Source organism: Vanacampus margaritifer, chromosome 8 (assembly GCF_051991255.1).
Source record: "Vanacampus margaritifer isolate UIUO_Vmar chromosome 8, RoL_Vmar_1.0, whole genome shotgun sequence".
In the NCBI taxonomy this organism is placed as follows: Eukaryota; Metazoa; Chordata; class Actinopteri; order Syngnathiformes; family Syngnathidae; genus Vanacampus; species Vanacampus margaritifer.
This window is the reverse complement of record NC_135439.1, coordinates 9,500,991-9,520,504: the sequence shown is the minus strand read 5'-3', so window position 1 is coordinate 9,520,504 and position 19,514 is coordinate 9,500,991. Positions and strand designations below refer to the sequence as shown.

The 19,514-nt window shown below is 38.5% G+C and overlaps 2 protein-coding genes across 5 annotated transcripts in view; both read left to right on the top strand.

Moving 5' to 3' along the window:
• Positions 1-3,960: 3,960 nt before the first annotated feature.
• Positions 3,961-11,023, top strand: LOC144056936 (anionic trypsin-2-like). Of its 2 annotated transcripts, none has more exons than XM_077574092.1 (6): positions 3,961-4,116; positions 5,217-5,237; positions 7,081-7,249; positions 8,221-8,501; positions 9,455-9,594; positions 9,672-11,023. In XM_077574092.1, exons 1-6 carry the CDS (start codon positions 4,068-4,070, stop codon positions 9,969-9,971), a joined length of 960 nt encoding a protein of 319 aa, XP_077430218.1. In that variant the 5' UTR covers positions 3,961-4,067; the 3' UTR covers positions 9,972-11,023. The 2 variants fall into 2 exon arrangements, with proteins under 2 accessions (XP_077430218.1, XP_077430219.1); XM_077574093.1 differs by lacking the exon at positions 3,961-4,116 and adding an exon at positions 4,763-5,015.
• A 628-nt stretch (positions 11,024-11,651) lies between these two features.
• The window catches only part of LOC144056667 (guanine nucleotide-binding protein G(i) subunit alpha-2), a 37,576-nt gene continuing 29,713 nt past the window's right edge, over positions 11,652-19,514 (top strand). Inside the window, exons 1-2 of one of the 3 annotated variants that reach the window (XM_077573650.1) lie at positions 11,652-11,801; positions 11,957-12,123. In XM_077573650.1, the coding sequence (XP_077429776.1) occupies positions 11,791-11,801; positions 11,957-12,123 (178 nt within the window). In that variant the 5' untranslated portion in view covers positions 11,652-11,790. Of the gene's footprint in view, positions 12,124-19,514 lie in introns of all 3 variants that reach the window. The other 2 variants (XM_077573649.1, XM_077573648.1) reach the window with 2 other exon arrangements.

Sequence of the window (19,514 nt, the reverse complement as noted above, 5' to 3'; positions counted from 1 at the left end):
GGTATTTCACCACTCCCTAACTCCACTTCTACCCCTCTTTTCATGATATTTCAAATAATTAATGCACAAAATACACAAAATGTAACTGAAGTGGTAGTAAAAGCAAGTTCTAAATATTACTGTATTTAAAATACTCAAATAACCCTACGCCAGCACCAAAAAAGAAAATCAAACAAAAAAATCTATCAAATCCCTCGAGGAAGTGAGGGGTGAAAAATAAAAATACTGGTACATGACTCAGCAAAAATGACGTCATCTAGCTAATTGCTTTTGCCGCGTAGGAATCAAGTTATATGATGCTTGTTTATTATAAGTTTTTCTGGGATAAAAAAAACTTAATTTAAAATTTATTTTCTGTCCGTCTATCTATCTATCTATCTATCTATCTATCTATCTATCTATCTATCTATCTATCTATCTATCTATCTATCCATCCATCCTTCCATTGAGAAAACAGCTCAGACAGCTAGCTACCTTGATATCGGCTAGCTAGCTAGCTAGCTAGCTTGTTAGATAAAGAAAAGGATAGTTACATTTTTATGCATATTTGGTTTCGCTATCGTCTGAGTACTTCCCATCCCCATTCAGTGAGAGTGCGAATGTGAGTGAGAATGTTTGTCCAGGGTGTAGCCTGTCTGGAGTCCGATGAGGAAGGTTCCCGCTCCTCATCACCCTGAACAGAATAAGCAGCTCCAAAACAGAAACCAAGCCTCCTCCCCGTCACGCCATTGTACATAAATAGTTGGATGAGTCACTTCAGACTGCCAGTGTGGATTTAAGAAGTCTTCACAACCCCTGTTCAGGTTTTTTTGTTATTGTTTAAAAACAAAAAAAACTGTCACAATTTCCCCCCTGTTAAGCCGCTTTGACAGGGGTTGTCATCGCTGCCTGCTTGTTATGTCTTTTTTTCCACCTGTTTACAATAACCTGTCCCCTTGCATATCGGCCAATCAGCTTTCTCCTTCCACTCGGCGTGTTCCATCTGTGTCCTGTTGTCTCATCAGTCTGTGAATAATTAGTTCCCCTGTTTCCCATGCCCACTTCCTATGACTGCGTGTGGTTTCGTGGTTTTTGCTCTTTTGGTTATTTTAGTTAATTGGAATCAGCTTGTGTTGGAAGTGAGAAACCTTCAAAACCTGCTGGACTTCGGGCCCTCGAGGACCGAGCTTGCCCACCTCTGTCCTACAAATACTCCGACTCCTCCCCCCCCATTTCAAAAACGCGCATTTTAGTTTCACCGAAGACGAAGCTGTCCTCCCTGCTCTGCGTTTGGCTGACATCCAGTGATTTGGATGAGGCCCCACATCACCACCAAGCCCAATTTAGAATTAGAAATCCACAGAGCAAAGCATGGTGGTGCTTGTAAACTCGTTTGACTGCATTTGTGTTACGGTTCAACTTGCTTTTGTGCAAACAAACCCCTCAGCTGAACCAATGCATGACATGAAATATTCTCTGCTATTCCATAAAATAGCCTGACTGCATTTAGAGTTTCAGCATAGCTTGTTTTTCTCCAAACCAATTACATTATAGTTAAGATAAACGAATGAAATAACTAGAGCTTCAATTGATTTTTTTTTTTCTAAAAATGAGAATTAGTTGAAACTACATTTTATGTTTTCAAACCAAAACTAAAAGCAAAAATGTCCTTTTGTTTTCGTTTTTGTCAATTAGTTTCACACATGAGCTATTTTAAATGTAGTTTGGTTTTACTGTACAAAAGTTATCAGAATAAAAGAAGTCAAGAAGTCAAAAATGTTGTTGTAACAAATTTTAATTGATTTGAATTAAATTAATTTTGTTTTTATTTATTATTGTGTATTTATTTAAATGTAATATAATAATATGTAAAATAAAATAAATAATATATAATGTCATAAATAAATGTATTTATTTATTTTGATTTCCATTCTATTTGAATTAAAGATCAACAACAGTCCATAGTGCTATGTAGCTCCAATACTTCATTCCCTCTTCTGCCAATCTTTCTATACTGCCATAACGCCTACACTATGGAAAACCGCTACCATAATCTCAGTCCCAAGAAGAAGAAAAATATCAATCACTAATACCCATAGCCCTAACATCCACAACAATGTAGAACTTGGAGAAACTGCTGCCGAACCTCCTCCAACAACACCTGCAAGTGTCCACAGATAACTTTGCCAGATTCTTCTTTGTTCAGTTCCGCCTTCAACACCCGACAGAAACACCTGTTGATCCAGAAAGTACACCTCTGAAACGGATCCGCAACTTCCTCATCGACACTGACAGAAGGGCGGCGGCCTCAACCACATCCCCTGTGATCACCGTCAACACCGGGGTGCTACAGGGATGCGTGTTGAGTCCCTTCTCGTACATTTTCTACACCCATGACTGCCTGCGCATATCTGTACATTCAACCCCGTCCCCGTGTACCGAATTCACACGCATCACCGACACAGCTGCAACTGGTAAATCACTCACTTAGCAAACGCCATAATAAAAGACGTCACCCAGCCACTTCACCAATACTTCCTATGACCTTCAGGGTGCAGAGACCGAACAATCAAGCCTTGGAGAAAGTTGAAGCAGGCCTCACGGACCTGTCTGTCAGCCTTGTCTTTGTCCCATGTGGTTTATTGTTGTTTCCTGTTGCCTGTGACGTGCAATGGTGTCTGACGAATTTCCCTGTGGGGACCAATAAATCTAATCTAATCTTAACAGTCCATAGGAACTTTTGTGCCTGGTACATTAGTTCCTGGAAGCATTTATTTTCTTCGATGGACCAAGAATGTTTAGGTGCTGGTAAAGTTGTTGCGAAAGTGCTGTAAAAGGCTACATTGTGGTAGTACTGCTAGATGAAGTAGCAGCACTGCAAAAGCTGGTCTTGGAGGGGGCAGAAATGATGTAATTACTTCATTTCAGCGAAATAATCTGCCAATAGAACAGGATTTTTTTAGTTTTTTTGTGTTCCCTGGTGCGTTTGTGTGTGCATTGCATAACTATGCTGTTTCCAGATTTAAGCTAAATTTGTAAATAAATCTCAATACCTAGGGTTATTATGATATGGTTAGTTATATGCTGTTTTATGAAGATTTGTAATCTGCAAAGAAAATGTACGCAAACTGCTTGTAAGAGGAAATACACTGCCACACAGGAACGTGGCTGTTTTGCCTTGATTGACAGCTATAGACGTACAAAATTAATTTGAAATATTTTTATTAGTTTAACATTTTTTCCCACACACTTTTGTTAACAAGAGTATGAAAATCGAGATTTTTTATTGTACATTTAGAACAAATTCATGTACGATTAAAAATTTGAATCGCCTGACACACCTAATTTTTAATAATCTTTTCTTTCTTTTAAATCGCGTCAGGCGGTTAAAATGTTTTAATTGTAATCAATTGACAGCTATAGACGTCAAAAATTCATTTGAACTATTTCTATTAGTTTAACATTTTTTTCTTAAGAGTTTGAAAACCTAGAAAAAAAAATTGTACATTTAAAACAGATATAAAATTTGTGATTAATCGTGAGTTAACTAGTGAAGTCATGCGATTAATTACAATTAACATTTTAATCGCCTGACGCCCCAAATCTTTTTTATAATCTTTTCTTCTTCTTTTTTTTTTTTAAACATTTTTCATTGTAATTGATCACACGACTTCAATAATTAACTCATGATTAATCACAAATTTTATATCTGTTCTAAATGTACGATATTTTTTTCTAGGGTTTCGTACTATTGTTAAGAAAAGTGGGGAATTTTTTTTTTAAACTAATAGAAATAGTTCAAATGAATTTTTGACGTCTATAGCCTTCAGTGGCAGTGAATGAGTTAAACTGTTTATGTTTAATGTCCTCCATTGTTTTCCATTGTGTGACCAACAGCAGGCTGCATTGCGTGTATGTGAGTGAGTGTCATGCAAGGTGTGTACATACACCTGCTACTTTCCACGACAGGTAATGACTAAGGTAATTTATTTCCTCTTGGGCGTGTACATGCTGACAAGAGCGGTGTATCTGCATTCGGGCACACACTCCTTGAGTTCCTTCTCTTACGCGCTGACTCCAAACACAGCATGGAATTCCGTTGGCTCGGCTTTCTGCTCCTCGCCGTCCTGGTTCCTGGTGAGTTTTAGTTCATTTTCTCTCTTATTATTTAGTACTTTAAACTCATATACACATTGTGTGTTGTGGGTCAATGACATTGAGGCCATTACACATGAAAAGTGTTGCGGCAAAGTCCAATTTGGAGTTGTGATTTTTACCACAAAAAAAAAAGAAGAAACTAAACTGAACTCAAGTGAAAAACATTTTAATGTTAGCAATGAAATGACACAAGTGCAACCATAAAAGGGAAACTATACGTCTGAGTGATAATTGATAAGGTTTATTAGCTTGTTACCGTTCTTAATATGAATGATTCTTTATGTTAGGTGATGTTATTCCTTATACATGATAATCATTAACATTTAATTAGTTAATATTTTTTTTATGTTAATCACTACTAACAATCTACAGTACTTGATGTTTTATTGAACTAATGTACATCATAGTATTTTCATACATTTAATTTTTCCTAATAAATTTCTCAATGCATGTATACAAAATCCAGCCTTAAAAAAAAGGTTTGAACTCAACATTACACTGTTAGGATTTTTTGATCCAATCACCGATCGGCCAGTTGAAAAAAAAAAAAAGTAACTGATCACTAATCACTGATCTCGTTTTAGCTAATTTCTCCTGCTAGCTGTTCTTGTTAGTCGCTCCTGCTTGCACCTGTTCGCCGGGCTGTTCACTCCCTCGCTCACTCCATATAATAATTAGTAGTAATTGGTGGTTTTTGTTTAAAAATTGGAAATTGAAAAACGGAAAAGTAGAGTTGATCTGATCTTACATTGTTTGTTTGTTTAACACAAAATGGGAGTGGAAGCAAAATACGTAATTGTTTCTCTTGAAATGACTTTGCCTTAACAAAGAAGGCATTCTTATCTGCTGTTCTTTCAACTCAAGTGCCAAGTTTAAAAGTAAGCCAATAAGCTTCATTAAAATAATTGTGACGTACTGGAGGAGTAATTACTGTTAAACCAGTTTGGGACAGTCCCTGCTGTAGATTTTCACATTTTTTAATTAATTTTTTTAAATCACGGCTGATATTTGTGACGTGTATCCAACAAGCCTCACCCGAATTCCATCTTGATAATGTTTTATATTTTTCTGTCCTACAGGTGGCACTGGGCAGGCTGTAGGTGAGCTACATTTTTCATTCTATCGTTTTTGACATTATGAAGAAAAATGCTAAATCATCATTACACTGGGTGTGGGTTTGTCTAAGTGTACCATACACAAACATGTGTGCTTACATATCCACATGAAGCCAGAGAAGGTTAGCTTGGATGCTAATGTGAATTCTGAATCAAGGAGAGGGATTGCATCAGGGATAATTCAATGAATTAGCAGTAACAAGGCTGCTGTCGTTAACTCATTCACTGCCATTGACGGGTACAGACGTCAAAAATTAATTTGGACTATTTCTATTAGTTTAACTTTTTTTTCCCCACTTTTGTTAACAAGAGTATGAAAACCTAGAATTTTTTATTGTACATTTAGAACAGATATAACATTTGTGATTAATCGTGAGTTAACTACTGAAGTCATGCAATTAATTACGCTTACAAATTTTAATCGCTTGATGCCCCTAATTTGTAAAATATTTTTTTTAATTGAAAAATTGCATCAGGCGATTACATTTTTTTTATTTTAAATAATCGCTTGACAATATTTTTTTTCCTTGGTTTTCATACTCTTGTTGACAAAAGTGGAGAAAAAAAACCCTAATAGAAATAACTTAAATTAATTTTGGACGTCTATACCCATCAATGGCAGTGAATGAGTTAACAATATTAATGGTATTAGTTCAACTCAGTGTTGGACAGATTACTTACTAGTAGTTGTCATGATTACAAGTTACTTTCCCCAAAAAGTGATTGTAACTGAATTACTCCATAATAAATGTAATTAGTTACCAAGGAATGTAATTATTGCATTACTTTTTCAAATATGTAATAGAATTCGGATTTTTGTTTCATGGACCATTTGCATAGAGTACAACAGCATTTGAAGGTACTTCATTTAACATAATATTTATTGGGCAACCAGTAAACTTTCTGAAGGCCCTATTCAAGTAATTTCTCAATCACACAGCTTACAAGAAATTGGTACATATAGTACTTTAGAGTACAACCGTTATCCAATAACGTACCTTAAACACTTTGTACTGTAAATTGAATACATCAAACTTGGGTGCGCCATTGACAAATACTTCATGAGATTAAAGTACAATGGGCATGGACACACACACACACACATACAAAAAACAGCTTTTAACTTGCTTCACATTGAGGAGCGTGACAACACCCACCTTATCATGAAAGTGTACAAAACTATTAGCAGATGATTACTACTTACGTCTGTCACCCCACCCCACTTACAAAGGACAATCAGAAACGTGCTGGAGCACGATTCTCAAATGTGTTCTTTTATAAAGACTTACAGCACAATTTTGAAAGAGCGAGCGATAAATAGTCATGGAGAATTCTGTAGCAGTTTCAACAACAAAAAAGTGATAGCATACTAAACTAGCATTAGCACCGTGCTGTAAATAAGTCACGGCTACTTGGTTGGTAGCATGGCTTATTCGTGATAGAGATTTACTGTATCATTAAATTTATCAGCGTGAATTTTTTTTCTACATGTACATACTCAATTAAAAATCTAAAAGAGGTGATAAATGTACTTGTCAAGCGGAAATGTTGCCTCTCAGCTACCTAAATTCTCTTCGCTCTACTTCTGTTTAATTGCTAGTCTTTAGCACAGTTGTTAGCTAACAAGCAATGGGCACTTTATATTTTATTTACCAGAAGTGGGCATTCCAACAGTTTCAGCAAAATTCTTGAAGTATGTTACAGATCAGCGGAAGGCTGCGGCAAAAAACAACTTGTTGGTCACCCAAATGTTGTAACTGTGTTAGCTGTGAGAATGCTAATGCAAAAGCCTAAATGCTGTGTGTGTTTGTGCGTGTGTGTGAGACAGACTGTGGAAGAGTGTTGGTCGACACCAGTCAGCGGATCGTGGGCGGTGTGACGGCAACCGAAGGAGCGTGGCCCTGGCAGATGAGCTTACACCGGAATAACTTCCCCACATGCGGAGCATCGCTGATCAACAACCAATGGGTGCTGTGCGCCGCTCACTGCTTCCCAAAGTGAGGCTCTCACCACCTGGTAGAAGTACAATGAATATAATATAAACCCACTGGAGTGAAAATCTACAATTTAGAATTTAGTGACCAAACAATAACAACAGTTTTTTGTTTGTTTTGTTTTTTAAAGCCACAACTATATTAAAATGTTTTTGTTTTTTTTAAAGTATGAGCCGTTGTTCAACTTACGGCTCTTTTTTTTTTTTCACTCACGCACAAAAACATGGTCTCCCAGGCGGGGAAGCAAACCCACGCCAACCTGCATCATAGGCAGGTGATGGTACCACTCTACCTACCACCTGGAGCCCGCATTATATGGAACTTACAACAAGCAGAAATTTGGCAGATAGAAGTAGTAAGCAGTTATTCGAAGATACTTCAAGCCTTTTATGCCACTCCCAGAAAAAAACGAAACAAAAAACGAGAATTACACACGTATTTAAATGAAGCACATAAATTAGCCTTTAAGACCACCAGTTTAATGCTAATGCTAACACATAGGGCTTCATACATGTAGACAGTAGTGGATCGTAAAAACGGGCTTTTTCGGAAATAGAGTATCGGTGTGTCGGGCAGTAGGAGACGGAAACGATGGTACTAGCAAGATGGTTAGGGTTTGACGGGGGATGTAATCTTTTGTCATTTGTGGGGGGGTTTCTGGAAGCGTGCGGTTTAGTGGCGCTAGGTCTGGGACTTTTCTCAAGGTGGTGGTTGTTAGGCTGGCTAAGGTTGATGTTAGCTAGCTATATGGGCTAGCGACTGGATTATAACTGATTACCGTACCCTAACCGCAACAAAACAAAAAACAAAAACTAGTAGTTGTGCTAACACAACACCGTGGTGCATTTGGAAACTAATGGCAGCGGCGCACACTTTACCTCTCCGAACATACACGCACTAAGTGTTGAAGAAGAAGCATAATGCTCATTGAATTGATGCAAAAAGTCATCAATGATGTGTGTGTTTGTTAACAGCCCGAACATCATCAGCAACCTGCTGCTCTATGTGGGCCGCCAGACCCAGGAAGGCACCAATGATAACGAGCAGGTGCGCGGGGTGGCGCAGCTCATCCGCCACGAGGACTACGACCCTGATGGTCCTAACCCCTTCGACAACGATATCGCCCTCATGCGGCTCGACTCGCCCGTTGAGTTCACCGACTACATACAGCCTGTGTGCCTCGCCTCTAGCGACAGCCCCGTCGCAGCCGGAACCCGAGTCACTGTCACCGGATGGGGCACAATCGACGTTGGTGGTACGTACATCTGCAAGTAGCTACAGTAGCTACACTAACCCTAACCCTATGTTCTATATTGTTTTCTTTACATGTGATGTTCCTCAATACTACGCTACAATATTAGTATATGTGCAATAATTTGCTATGCATGTTTAAAGTGGAAGTCAACTGTAAACATTTAATATGTTATATGTGACGTCACTAGTCTAAACATGACATTCTGATTAATATTACATTTGTGGAATATGAGTTATGAAGCAAAATCCAGCCGTTTTAATCCATCTCAGGGGGCGGCCGTCTTGCCACTTGCAGTCGACTGAAGATGACATCACAGTTGCTCATGGCTCAGGCAACGACCAATCACAGCTTTCTGAAGCTGCGCTGTTATTGGTCGTTACCTGAGGCCTGAGCAACATTAATGTCATCTTCAGTCAACAGTGACAAAATGGCCCGAGATGGATAAAAACGGCTGGATTTTGTTGCTTAACTCATTTTCCACCAACGTAATATTAAACAGAATACCATATTGAGACTAGTGTTGCTGCGTAGAACATATTACAGTCAAACAAAAAAAATGTTTTGGGGTTGATTTCCCCTTTAAAATAGTTAAATAAAAAACATTAACTTTCTTAACTTATTGTTTAATCATTTGTAAAAATAACACCCACATATGTGGACGGACCAATAACATAAATTTTAAAAAATAATAATGAAATACATCAAATCGTGATATATATTTATTTTGATAAATCTCTACAAGTGTTTACGTTTTCAAATTGTACAACATTCCAAGGAAATCACAATACAGCATCACTGGCGAGCTAGTTTTAGAAAAGGTCTGCGTGCAATCGTGTGGTTTTTGGGGGTTACCTGGTGCTTGATGATGGTGACCCCTCGCTTCACAAAATATTGTTTTTGTATGTATTTTGCAGGTGAGTATATTTTTAATTACTGTTTTCTTTCCTCGCCAGTGCCACTTCCGTCGCCGCAAGCGTTACAGGAAGTGACCGTTCCTATTGTGTCCAACGACGACTGCAACGATGTATACGGCCTCATCACCAGCAACATGATCTGCGCTGGAACCGATGAGGGAGGGATGGACTCGTGCCAGGTGACCTTGCTTGCGAGTTTTGAATATTTGACGCTGACGTTGCAAAAAAAAGTTGACAATTGCTTCAATGTTTGCAGGGGGATTCGGGTGGTCCGTTGGTGAGCCTGAGCGAAGCGGAGAGTAATACTACCAGGTATGTCCAACTCGGTGTGGTGAGCTTTGGACGAGGATGCGCCTTTCCCGAAGTCCCGGGAGTCTACGCCCGAGTGTCCGAGTACGAGACGTGGATCCTGGAACGCATCACTGGCACTGCGCCGGGCTTCGTCAGTTTTGTGGCTACCGAACAAGTCTCAGGTGGCGCGGCGGCGGTGTACCTCTCGGCTCCTCTTCTGCTCTCTCTTCTGCCGACAATCTTCGCCACCCTGGTGCTCATGTGATGACGACCGTCAACATCAAGTCAAGAGATTCTAACCAAATCAGTGTAGTGGCTACAAGTTACATAATAGGAAGCTACCGCTAACTCATTTGAATTAATTTAATCTAATGAAGAATTCATTTCGTTTGTATCTAATTTTTTCCATTATTTGTGGTGAATTGATCCTGAATGAACACTAATTTTGTGTAAAATATGCTTAATACACTTTGCTTTTTCTTGAACTCATTGATTTTCCATGCTTAAAAGTTCAAAATGTATGAAGTCACAAAGCTCAACATGACAAAGTTACTTTTCCTTGTCACACTTTCACCTCATATAGTTTTGCACTGACATTTACATGTATGTCAATTTGAACTGAAGCACTGTCATGAATGCTGCAATGCAATTGTTCTTTTGCACTGTGTGACATTTGAATGTAAGAAAGCTTCTTTTTTTTTATAGTTACAAGCAACGTTTTGCTGATCTTAATTTACTACATAATGCCATTTTCTCCATCTATATGTGAGGTGGTCTTGGCCCCCCCTGGCCACCACGTAGCTCTGCCCCTGCGTCTCAGGTATGCGGTTTCAACTAATATGTCTTAATGATTAATATGTCAAAAGCAGAAAAGAAATGCACTGAAGCTGAGAAATTCTTTTCAGTTTTCCTATATGCTAACAAAAATAATGATGTGTTTTGATTTGTCCATAACTAAAAATGTTGTGCGTTGTTAAAAAAAGAAAGAAAAAAATCCAACAGTTTAAATGTATGAGACAATATTATTTTGTTATTCTTCTATGGGTTTAAATTGTGAGTATTTTGTATTTATCTACAGCTTTGAAAAGTCTGGCTTTGAGTGTTATCTAATTAAAAGTAAAAAAGGTTAGGTTGGATATATGTACACACGAATTCCTGATACATAACTACTACTGGTCCAGTATTTACTTGGTATGGGACCCTTGCCTAATTACAATGCACCACTTAATGTAATTGTTCCATATTTCTTTACAAGAAGTCTTTACAAGTCAATCAGTCATGTACATTTAAAAATAAATAAAATTCTATTCTCATTAATGGTTTTATAGTGACACCTATTGGTAGTGTTTGTTCACAACACCTTTTTATGTTTTTGAGAATCACGTTCAATAAAATTTTAAAATACTTTATATATATATATATATTAGTGCTGTCAAAGTTAAAGCATTAAATAATTGATTAATCACAAAAATATTAATCATGTATTAACTGATTATATAAAATATAAAAGAGGAAGATGAGAGTGTGCAGTGGATCAAAATATGTTGACGTGAAAAGACGTCCCTATAACATTAAATGTAGAAACACATAAAAGGTGCGCTTCAAATTTCATGTTGCGAAAAAGCCTATTTAATTAAGTGATTAATCGTGATTAATCAAAATTCTAAGATGATATCAATCTGATTTAAAAAATGCAATCGTTTGACAGCTCTAATAAAGGCCCTACATATAATGTATTGACTGTATAAGATTGGCAAACCACAATTGTACCGAAAAGTTTAACTCTTTTATACAATTAAATGAATTTGGTTGTAAATTAGTACATTGAAAGGGGATATTCTTATAGCCACAGCTATGAATAACTTGGCTGGCCCCTTTATGAATTTAAGAAAAACTGAACAATTTAAATTGGTTTTGGAAAGCAACCCCCTGCTTTTGCTTTTGAGCTCTTTTGGCCACCGTAGCGGAGGCAAGCAGCAGACAGGTCGCATCTGAGATGAGAGCAGCAGCGATCTGGACTCAGGCGAGAGCATTTCAGCTGCTTGGTGGAAGCGAGCAGCACGCGCGGTTCTGATTGTTTGGAAATGGATCACCGGTAACAGCCAACACACATGATCACATGATCCGGAACCAGTTAAGCTCCCATTCATCCGGAGATATTGACTTTTTTCCCCTTTCTTTTTGCCATTGGATTTTATTTTTCACCAAACATTTTTTAAAAAAGCTTTCTGCTGGTTTTTGTGTCTTTAGAGAGCCTTTTTGCTGGGCGAAAGGTTCGGCGCTGCCCTGTCTTGGAGCCATGGGCTGCACGGTGAGTGCCGAGGACAAGGCGGCCGCGGAGAGGTCCAAAATGATCGACAAGAATCTGCGAGAAGACGGAGAAAAGGCGGCTAGAGAAGTCAAGCTGCTCCTTTTAGGTAAGTCTTGCTTTTGTGCGCCTATACAATTATGTGCAATGCAGCCCGGTCATCATTTGGCAAGCAAGGAAATTGCTGGTCAGAACATTAGGTACACCTGCTCAATCTAACACAAGATCCGTGACACTAAAAATGTCCTTGCAAAGGTAATGACGCTCAGTGTCAGTCACTTTCCTCGTGCTCGATCATAGGGATGGGGGAAATATTTTTGTTCAAAGAATGTGCATGTAAAATAATTAAAATTTCTGGTGATGCAAATATATATATATATATATAAATTGTGTTTATTTTTATTTACAATAATATTTTAAACTAATGTTTAATGAGGTAACCAAATGCACAAATAATTCAGTACATTCAATAAAATACATGAATTTTAATTCAACGAATTTTGTGAGTAAAAATGTTGACATAAATTCCTCATATATATGTGTTTATATACGTGTATATTATATTTAAATATGTATATAAGTTGTACAATTATTTAATGATATAGTTGAATAAAAAAAATACAATAAATGAATTCATTGCAATTAATTAGTTTTAATAATGTTTTCTCATTTGTTAATTTTGTTGTTTGCAATTATTTAGCCTGCGACCCTGGTGAGGATAAGCGGTTCGGAAAATGGGAAGGATGCATGTAATTTTTAAATTAAATAATTTTAAAAATGTGTTAAATATATATGTATTTTAAAATTTTACTTTTTTTTTTTTTTTTTGCTATTTGCAATATTTCCAATAACCGTTTATAAATTAAGCTAAATGAATAAAAAAAATAAACAAATATTTGTGGAGAAAAATATTCATTAACATTGACAAATGCAGCAAATTGGGGCCTAAATAAAGAACGGAGCGGGCCATATGTGGTCCCTGGGCCACACTTTGCCAACCCCTGCTCCATTGGATAACCAACATATTATAAACAGCTCTATGTATGCAGTTTCTTTTCACATATCTGCAAATTACAACCACAACACCATCACACTAATACCTCAATCAAAACTGGCGTGTACCTTCAAACAATCTTTCGAACCCATTACCCTTGACCTATCTTTATAACACACCTACCTGTTTATTTTTATCCCCGGAAAAGGTACAAACTTTCGAGTACGATAATGAGCCCTGTGTTCTAGATGAGTGCCGATTGCATTCACCTTCGCTCCTCGTTTTTATCTTACCTCGTACAGCTCCTCATACGCAAAAGTGTGTATATGTGTGTTGCCGAGCGGGAGGATGCTTGGCTCGCACGTGTGGTGCAGGACGTGTGTCATCTTGCTGTGACAAGCTGTTAACGCAAGAGAGAGAGAGCTGCGGGATGGCTAGTCAGCTGACAAGTCAATAAGAGAGGCCAGCTAGTCTCAGTGTGTGCGTCCTCTACCGGGCCTGCACCAGCGTGCCTTTGCTCCAACCTGTGTGTGAAATCTTGAATTCGCACCATGACCATATTGTGCTAGGTGGGCAATTTCAGCACTGTAGTGAATGCTGCAGAAGCAGACTGTAAAGGTTGTGTGCAAAACTGATAAAATGCTGCCAGACGGCGCTTGCCAGCATGGAGAGACTGTTGCCCCCTTTTGCTTCTGTACTAAAATCTTCCCGTGAGTTACTACAAGTTAACTCTGCTGTCTATTTTGTGGTTGATTTAATGACACGCTGTGCAAGCCGTGTTTGTTATATATGTCAGCGTAGTGTGTGAGGATGCACATTAGCTTTGGCAAAGAGATGATGAGTCATTCCATAGTGGCCACTGACTGACTAATGAGTGCAGGAAGCATCCTATTTCTTTTATATGTTTTTCCCCGCCCCTGAAATTTTTGTCATCAAAATGATGTCGTTTATGGCCGGTTGAGAACCAACTGAATGTGAAGAAGGAGGAGTCAATGTTTTTTTGCAACATGAATTCCAACTACAGTTCGGTTACTTGTGATTAGTGTTTATTAGGGCTGGGAATCTTTGACTGTCTCACGATTCCGATTTTTGGGTCTGCGATTCAATTCAGAATCCATTATCGATTCAGAACGATTTTAGATTAAAAAGGATTTGATTGGCAATGATTTCTGCTTCAATTAATAGATATGTAAAGAATTGTCATGATCTACTCCAGTCTGACTCGCTAATGCTAATTATCACTCAAAAGAACGACTATTCGAACAAAACGCTTCAGGAATGTATACAGAGAAGCATCTTAACATCCTACACTGGAAAAAAAACAACAACTTTGATTGGAATAACTTGATCATGACTTTTTGTTTCTACGTGGCTACAACTTAACCGTGTATCAGAACAAGCGGAACCACACTGCCCCTAACTGGCCAAATCGTGTACAACATGAACAGTGCTCCCAATAAAAGCACACACAAACAAGGGCAAGACAGTCTAAGATAATTGAAATAAAATTGATTTGGGGACATTTAAAATTGATTCTGAATCATACTAAATGAGAATCGCAATTCAAGGTTGTACTATTTATTATTATATATTTTTTTTGTAACAGCCAAATGCACTGCATCTTATGTCTAAATTCCACCCTAGGCACATGATGATAATAATAGGTCTTCACCGACATGACTCACGTCTCAGTGGGAGACTGTCCATTCAGAAACGATAATAACTACACACAAACTGACAAGCTAGACATTTAGTCAAGTCTCTCATCAATACCACTAATTCTTTATAGATACAGGCTTTGTACTTATTGTCCTGGGCAAGCTTAAGAGATTACGTTTTCTACTTACATGTTCACTACTTTTTTCTTTTTTTTTTTGTGACATTGAAGTTGTCTGAGCTGGAGTACTGCACACTCAGGCAGGTTTGATTTGATGCACTCTGGCTAAATGTGACCTGTGTCAACAGATTTACCGAAGCAATGTTTTACATTTACATCTTTTGATAAAATCTGTAAGCCTTTCCTCCCAGCCCACTTTAATTAAATGCAGGCAAATCTCCCGCAGTATCGTTACACACTACTAAGCAATCGAAATCCTACCGGAATTTTTTATCTAGTATTTGGCTTGTTTAATGTTTTATATTCCTCATTATCTAGCGTCACGGTTGATGGTTGTTGATGAGGCAACATAACAGATGCTGGAACAAATCAGTTAAATGGGTTGGCACTGAAGAAAACATGTCTTTAATAGAAGAGAACAAAAGTACACCTCAATAATTACTATTGACCAATATTTATTTTTGTTTTATCATCCAAGCAGAGATTTTGACTAAATGATTGATGTGAAGATCAAGCTAGTACTGTCAACAATCTTTTTATCGATTATCCTATTGAGTTACCCCCCCCCCCCCCCAAAAAAAAATATTGTTGAACCATTAAGTTGGACGTAAATTGAATTGATAATTTATCATCTGCTAATCAACAAAATTAGCCTATGCTAAACAATTAGCAATTGCGATCAGCATTAGCGCACTAGCGATTACACTTATGGTAAACAAACACTAACCACACACACACATCATTATATTTTTATTACACATGAAATAGTGTCTTAAAAGTAATTTACAGACAATGCTTCAACATGATTCCATGGGTAAACACAGGTAGAGCTAGCTGTTAGCTACATGAGGTCAATAACTTCCTGTTCCCGTCTTCTTCTGGACACTTTTAGTGCGTGACTGCCCTCTGCTGGTAAGGGAATGAACACCTAAAACGAAGTGGCAGGTTATATTTTGGAATAATTACAGTACAGCACAAGTCATTTTTAGGACGTTCAGAACTTCCTTTCCTGTGTTTTGGGGAAGCTCAATGTGCTGCATTGTCTTGAATAAAAACCCACTAAAGTCAGTGAGTGATTTTAAGCAGACAAATAACATCCACCATTTGGCCACTAGATGGTGCACTAACAGAAGAACTACAGATCAGATCACAGCCACCATTGCAATACTGCTGCGACCATGATTCCAGAAAATTGAAGTCGACCTATTTTTAAAGTCGACTTATCGGACTTGGTCGAAAGTAACTCACTTACTTTTTTACATGCAAAACAACTAACTACACAGAAGTAATATCTTCAATAAGTCTTAAAGAAAACCATATAAAGATGCTAAACAATCACTGAAACTTGCACATTCATTGCAGTTTTGGAGTGAATGACGTGGCCTTCATGTGACCCACCATTACTTCCAAACACTTCCTCCACAGGGTTCTGCCTAATTGGATCCTTCCCCATCTTTCATTTTCCAGTCACACTTCCATTATCAGCGGCATTCATAATTCAGGATGCAGTCTAATATCACCTTATTTTCCTTTTTCGTTCCTTCACATCACACTTCTCTTGTCTTAGATGAAGAGCGCATGAGTGGCAAAATCTTTTTAGGATGAGTATTCATCAAGATGCTCCCACAATTGACTCTAATCTATCTGCGTAATTGCACTTGACTCCAAAGTCAACTGACGGAGGAGGCGCTTGATGGAGTTTGTTACTGTCGACTAAAGAAAAAAAAAAACGCTTTTCAACTCGATGGCAGATTGCGATGAATGGCAAAAAAAAGAGCGTGCCAGATAATTACAAAGCCGTGTGATTAGGAAGACAAAAATAGGGATAACTATCAGTTATCTGCTGTTATGAAAAATGAATTTTCATCATGTGACCCTGAACAGGACAAGAAATAACTGGCTTTTTTTTTTTTTTTTTAGGATATGTGTAGCAAAAATCCAAAGAAAAAGCAAAACAAGTGAGTTAATCCAGATTTTTGTAAGGCACTGTAGGCCGTGTCCTTAACAAAGTTGGAAGAGTTGGCCATGGTTATACTCGCGTCAGGTTTTGTGCCCGCCAGTCTCACTTTCAAAATAATAATCAAGAAAAAGGAAAAACAGCAGGCAAACAAAATACTTGCTGATCAAGCTGATTGTGACGATGTTTTTTCATCGCATTCAAGTTGTTGACGTTTCCAAGAGCTGCTCTATATAATCATCACTGCGGAAAACGAAATCCGTGGAATATATTGCAGCTAATTGGATTAGCTCAAATCTGCTCATTGCATTTGTCGAACTGGAATTCGCCTCTAATAGCATTGTTCTGCTCGTATACATTCACTGGCTAAATGCTAATAAAATCCCATACTGTACATTTGTTGGATGGGAATGGATTTGGAGGTGTACCTAATGAAGCGTCCAGTATAGTGGATTGTTTCTACAAATCTTACAACTGAGAAAAAAAACATGATCTACCCCGGCGATTCCGCGGAGAGCGGGGAAAGGTGTTAACGAATGAGGTCACACCTTCATATAGCAACAATTAAACACGCGCGCGCTACAAGTGCAAAGTAGTGCAACAGCCTCGTTTGTCTCCCCGAAGATGAGGCATCAGGTCAGCAGTAATGAAACATCAATTCTTCCTGCTTGGACCGGCAGCCAGCTTGCCGTGGCCTACATTTTTTTTGTATTTGGTTTTGATCTGTGGGAAATGAATTGTATCCAATTTTTTAACTCACCCTCAGAGGCACTCTTCACTGTTTAATGTATTCGACCTGCTGAAAGATTAAAGCGGCGTCGCCGTCAGATGGGATGCCGGGCGGCGTCTCTCACATTGTAATGGACTTCTTTTTTCCCCCGCAGATCTTTTAGGGACACTTTTACCCTGTTAGAGAGAAACGAAACTGTTCTTTCTGGATGATATCCAACCCTTATTTTTGCTTCCATTTTTTCACGAGCTGAAAGAGAAGGCAGATTTTTCATTTTAAGGCCTAGATGCACCAATTCGACGTCGGACAAATGTGACGATTCCTTCTCCCCCGTGACGTCGCGTTAAAAAAATGACGTAAATACACACCGCACCGACCCCGGCTTTTACGTACATTCAGCGTATGCGCGAGAAATAATTCCCCTCCATACCATCTAAAGGCAACCGGCAACCTCTTTACGGGGACGGGATATAAAACGTAAACAAAGCAAACCGGTTACTTTTACTAATCACAAACAGTTGCTATACTCCTCAAGTATAAAAGTAAATCCCATAGTTTGGCTCTCATAACTTTGTCGGCATTTTATTCATCTTTTTTTTTAAATTACTATTTATTTTTTTTTATTTATTTTTTATTTTCTCTGGAGAGCTCAGTATTGTTCATTCGGTAATTTTACCAATTTGACATGTCATCATCATTGCTCTCTCTTTTTTTTTAATTTTGTATGTGGGTGAGTGTGCGTGTGTGTGTGCGTGGGAGTGTGTAAGATAAGATAAGATAAGATTCACTGATTGTCACACCCACCCACGACCTCCCCGTCTCAGGGCGGACACTGTACCACTAGGCCACTGAGCTGGCCACACACACGTGTGTGTATATTCATTAGTTCACCTAAAACCTATTAAAAAGTCCCATACCGTTCACCTAAACCGAACACTTCCAGCCAGAGTCGTGAGGCCGTCAGTAGACCCGAGGAAGGACCAAAGAAAATAAATGTATTCATCTTAACAAACGACGCCGTAAAATAGAATACAACTTACGAGGGGCTAGCAGAAAAGCCAAGAACACACGCAAACCAACCCGCACGTAACATCCCTCCCCTCCCGCCAGACCCGTGTTGCGTTTAGTAACAGTCGGACATAAGAGTGCTAACCAGAAACAGCAACACCGAAGCACACAACACACTTAGTTCATTTCAATATCATACAATGCCGGTCGGTCTCTCCTAAAAAAAAAAAAAGACAAAGTCATCTTCCCGATCTTCTGTCCAGACAGACATTGTACATCCCCAAAAAAAAATAGTCCAGGCTTTTCATCAGTACTGTTTATCCACGTTCCTCTTCTTTACACGTGCGCTGATTCGCTAGCTAACAGCCAGTCACAGTGATCAAATGCCCCGACGCCGATTCAACATGTAAAATTTGCTGGATAAGCCACCTCCGCCCATCCCCCCCCCCCCCAAAGAACATTCACCAAAAGAACATCCGTCTAAATAATCAATATTTTGTCACATACGCGTTCAAATATCCATATGATTTAGTGGTGCAACTACAACTTTAAAGTGGTCATTCTAAGGGAAAATTGACTTGAATTGCTTGTAAAGAAATAGTTGAGTGCCTGAGCACTCAGGTGTGAAATTACACAAGACCGTAATTTTTCAGAGCTGCCATATGTAGGAAAATATGTCTGCAAGCAAGCAGGTTGGATTTCATAGTGGTGTGGTGAGCAGTGGCTCATTTGCATGAAACAAGACAGTGTGGAATTGCTCATTGTGGTCAAATTGAGTGCCGTAAACTACAAGGCTGCACCAAGCAGAGCTTTTAAATCAGCAACATGACATCGGCTTGGATATTTGAGCTACTCTACTTCTAAACAGACCTGTTCTACGGCACAACTTATTTCCCTTAGTACTGGATCAGCTTTTCGGTCTTTGCGAAGAGGTTTGTCAAGTGTTGCCATCGATTCACGATACGCATTCACTT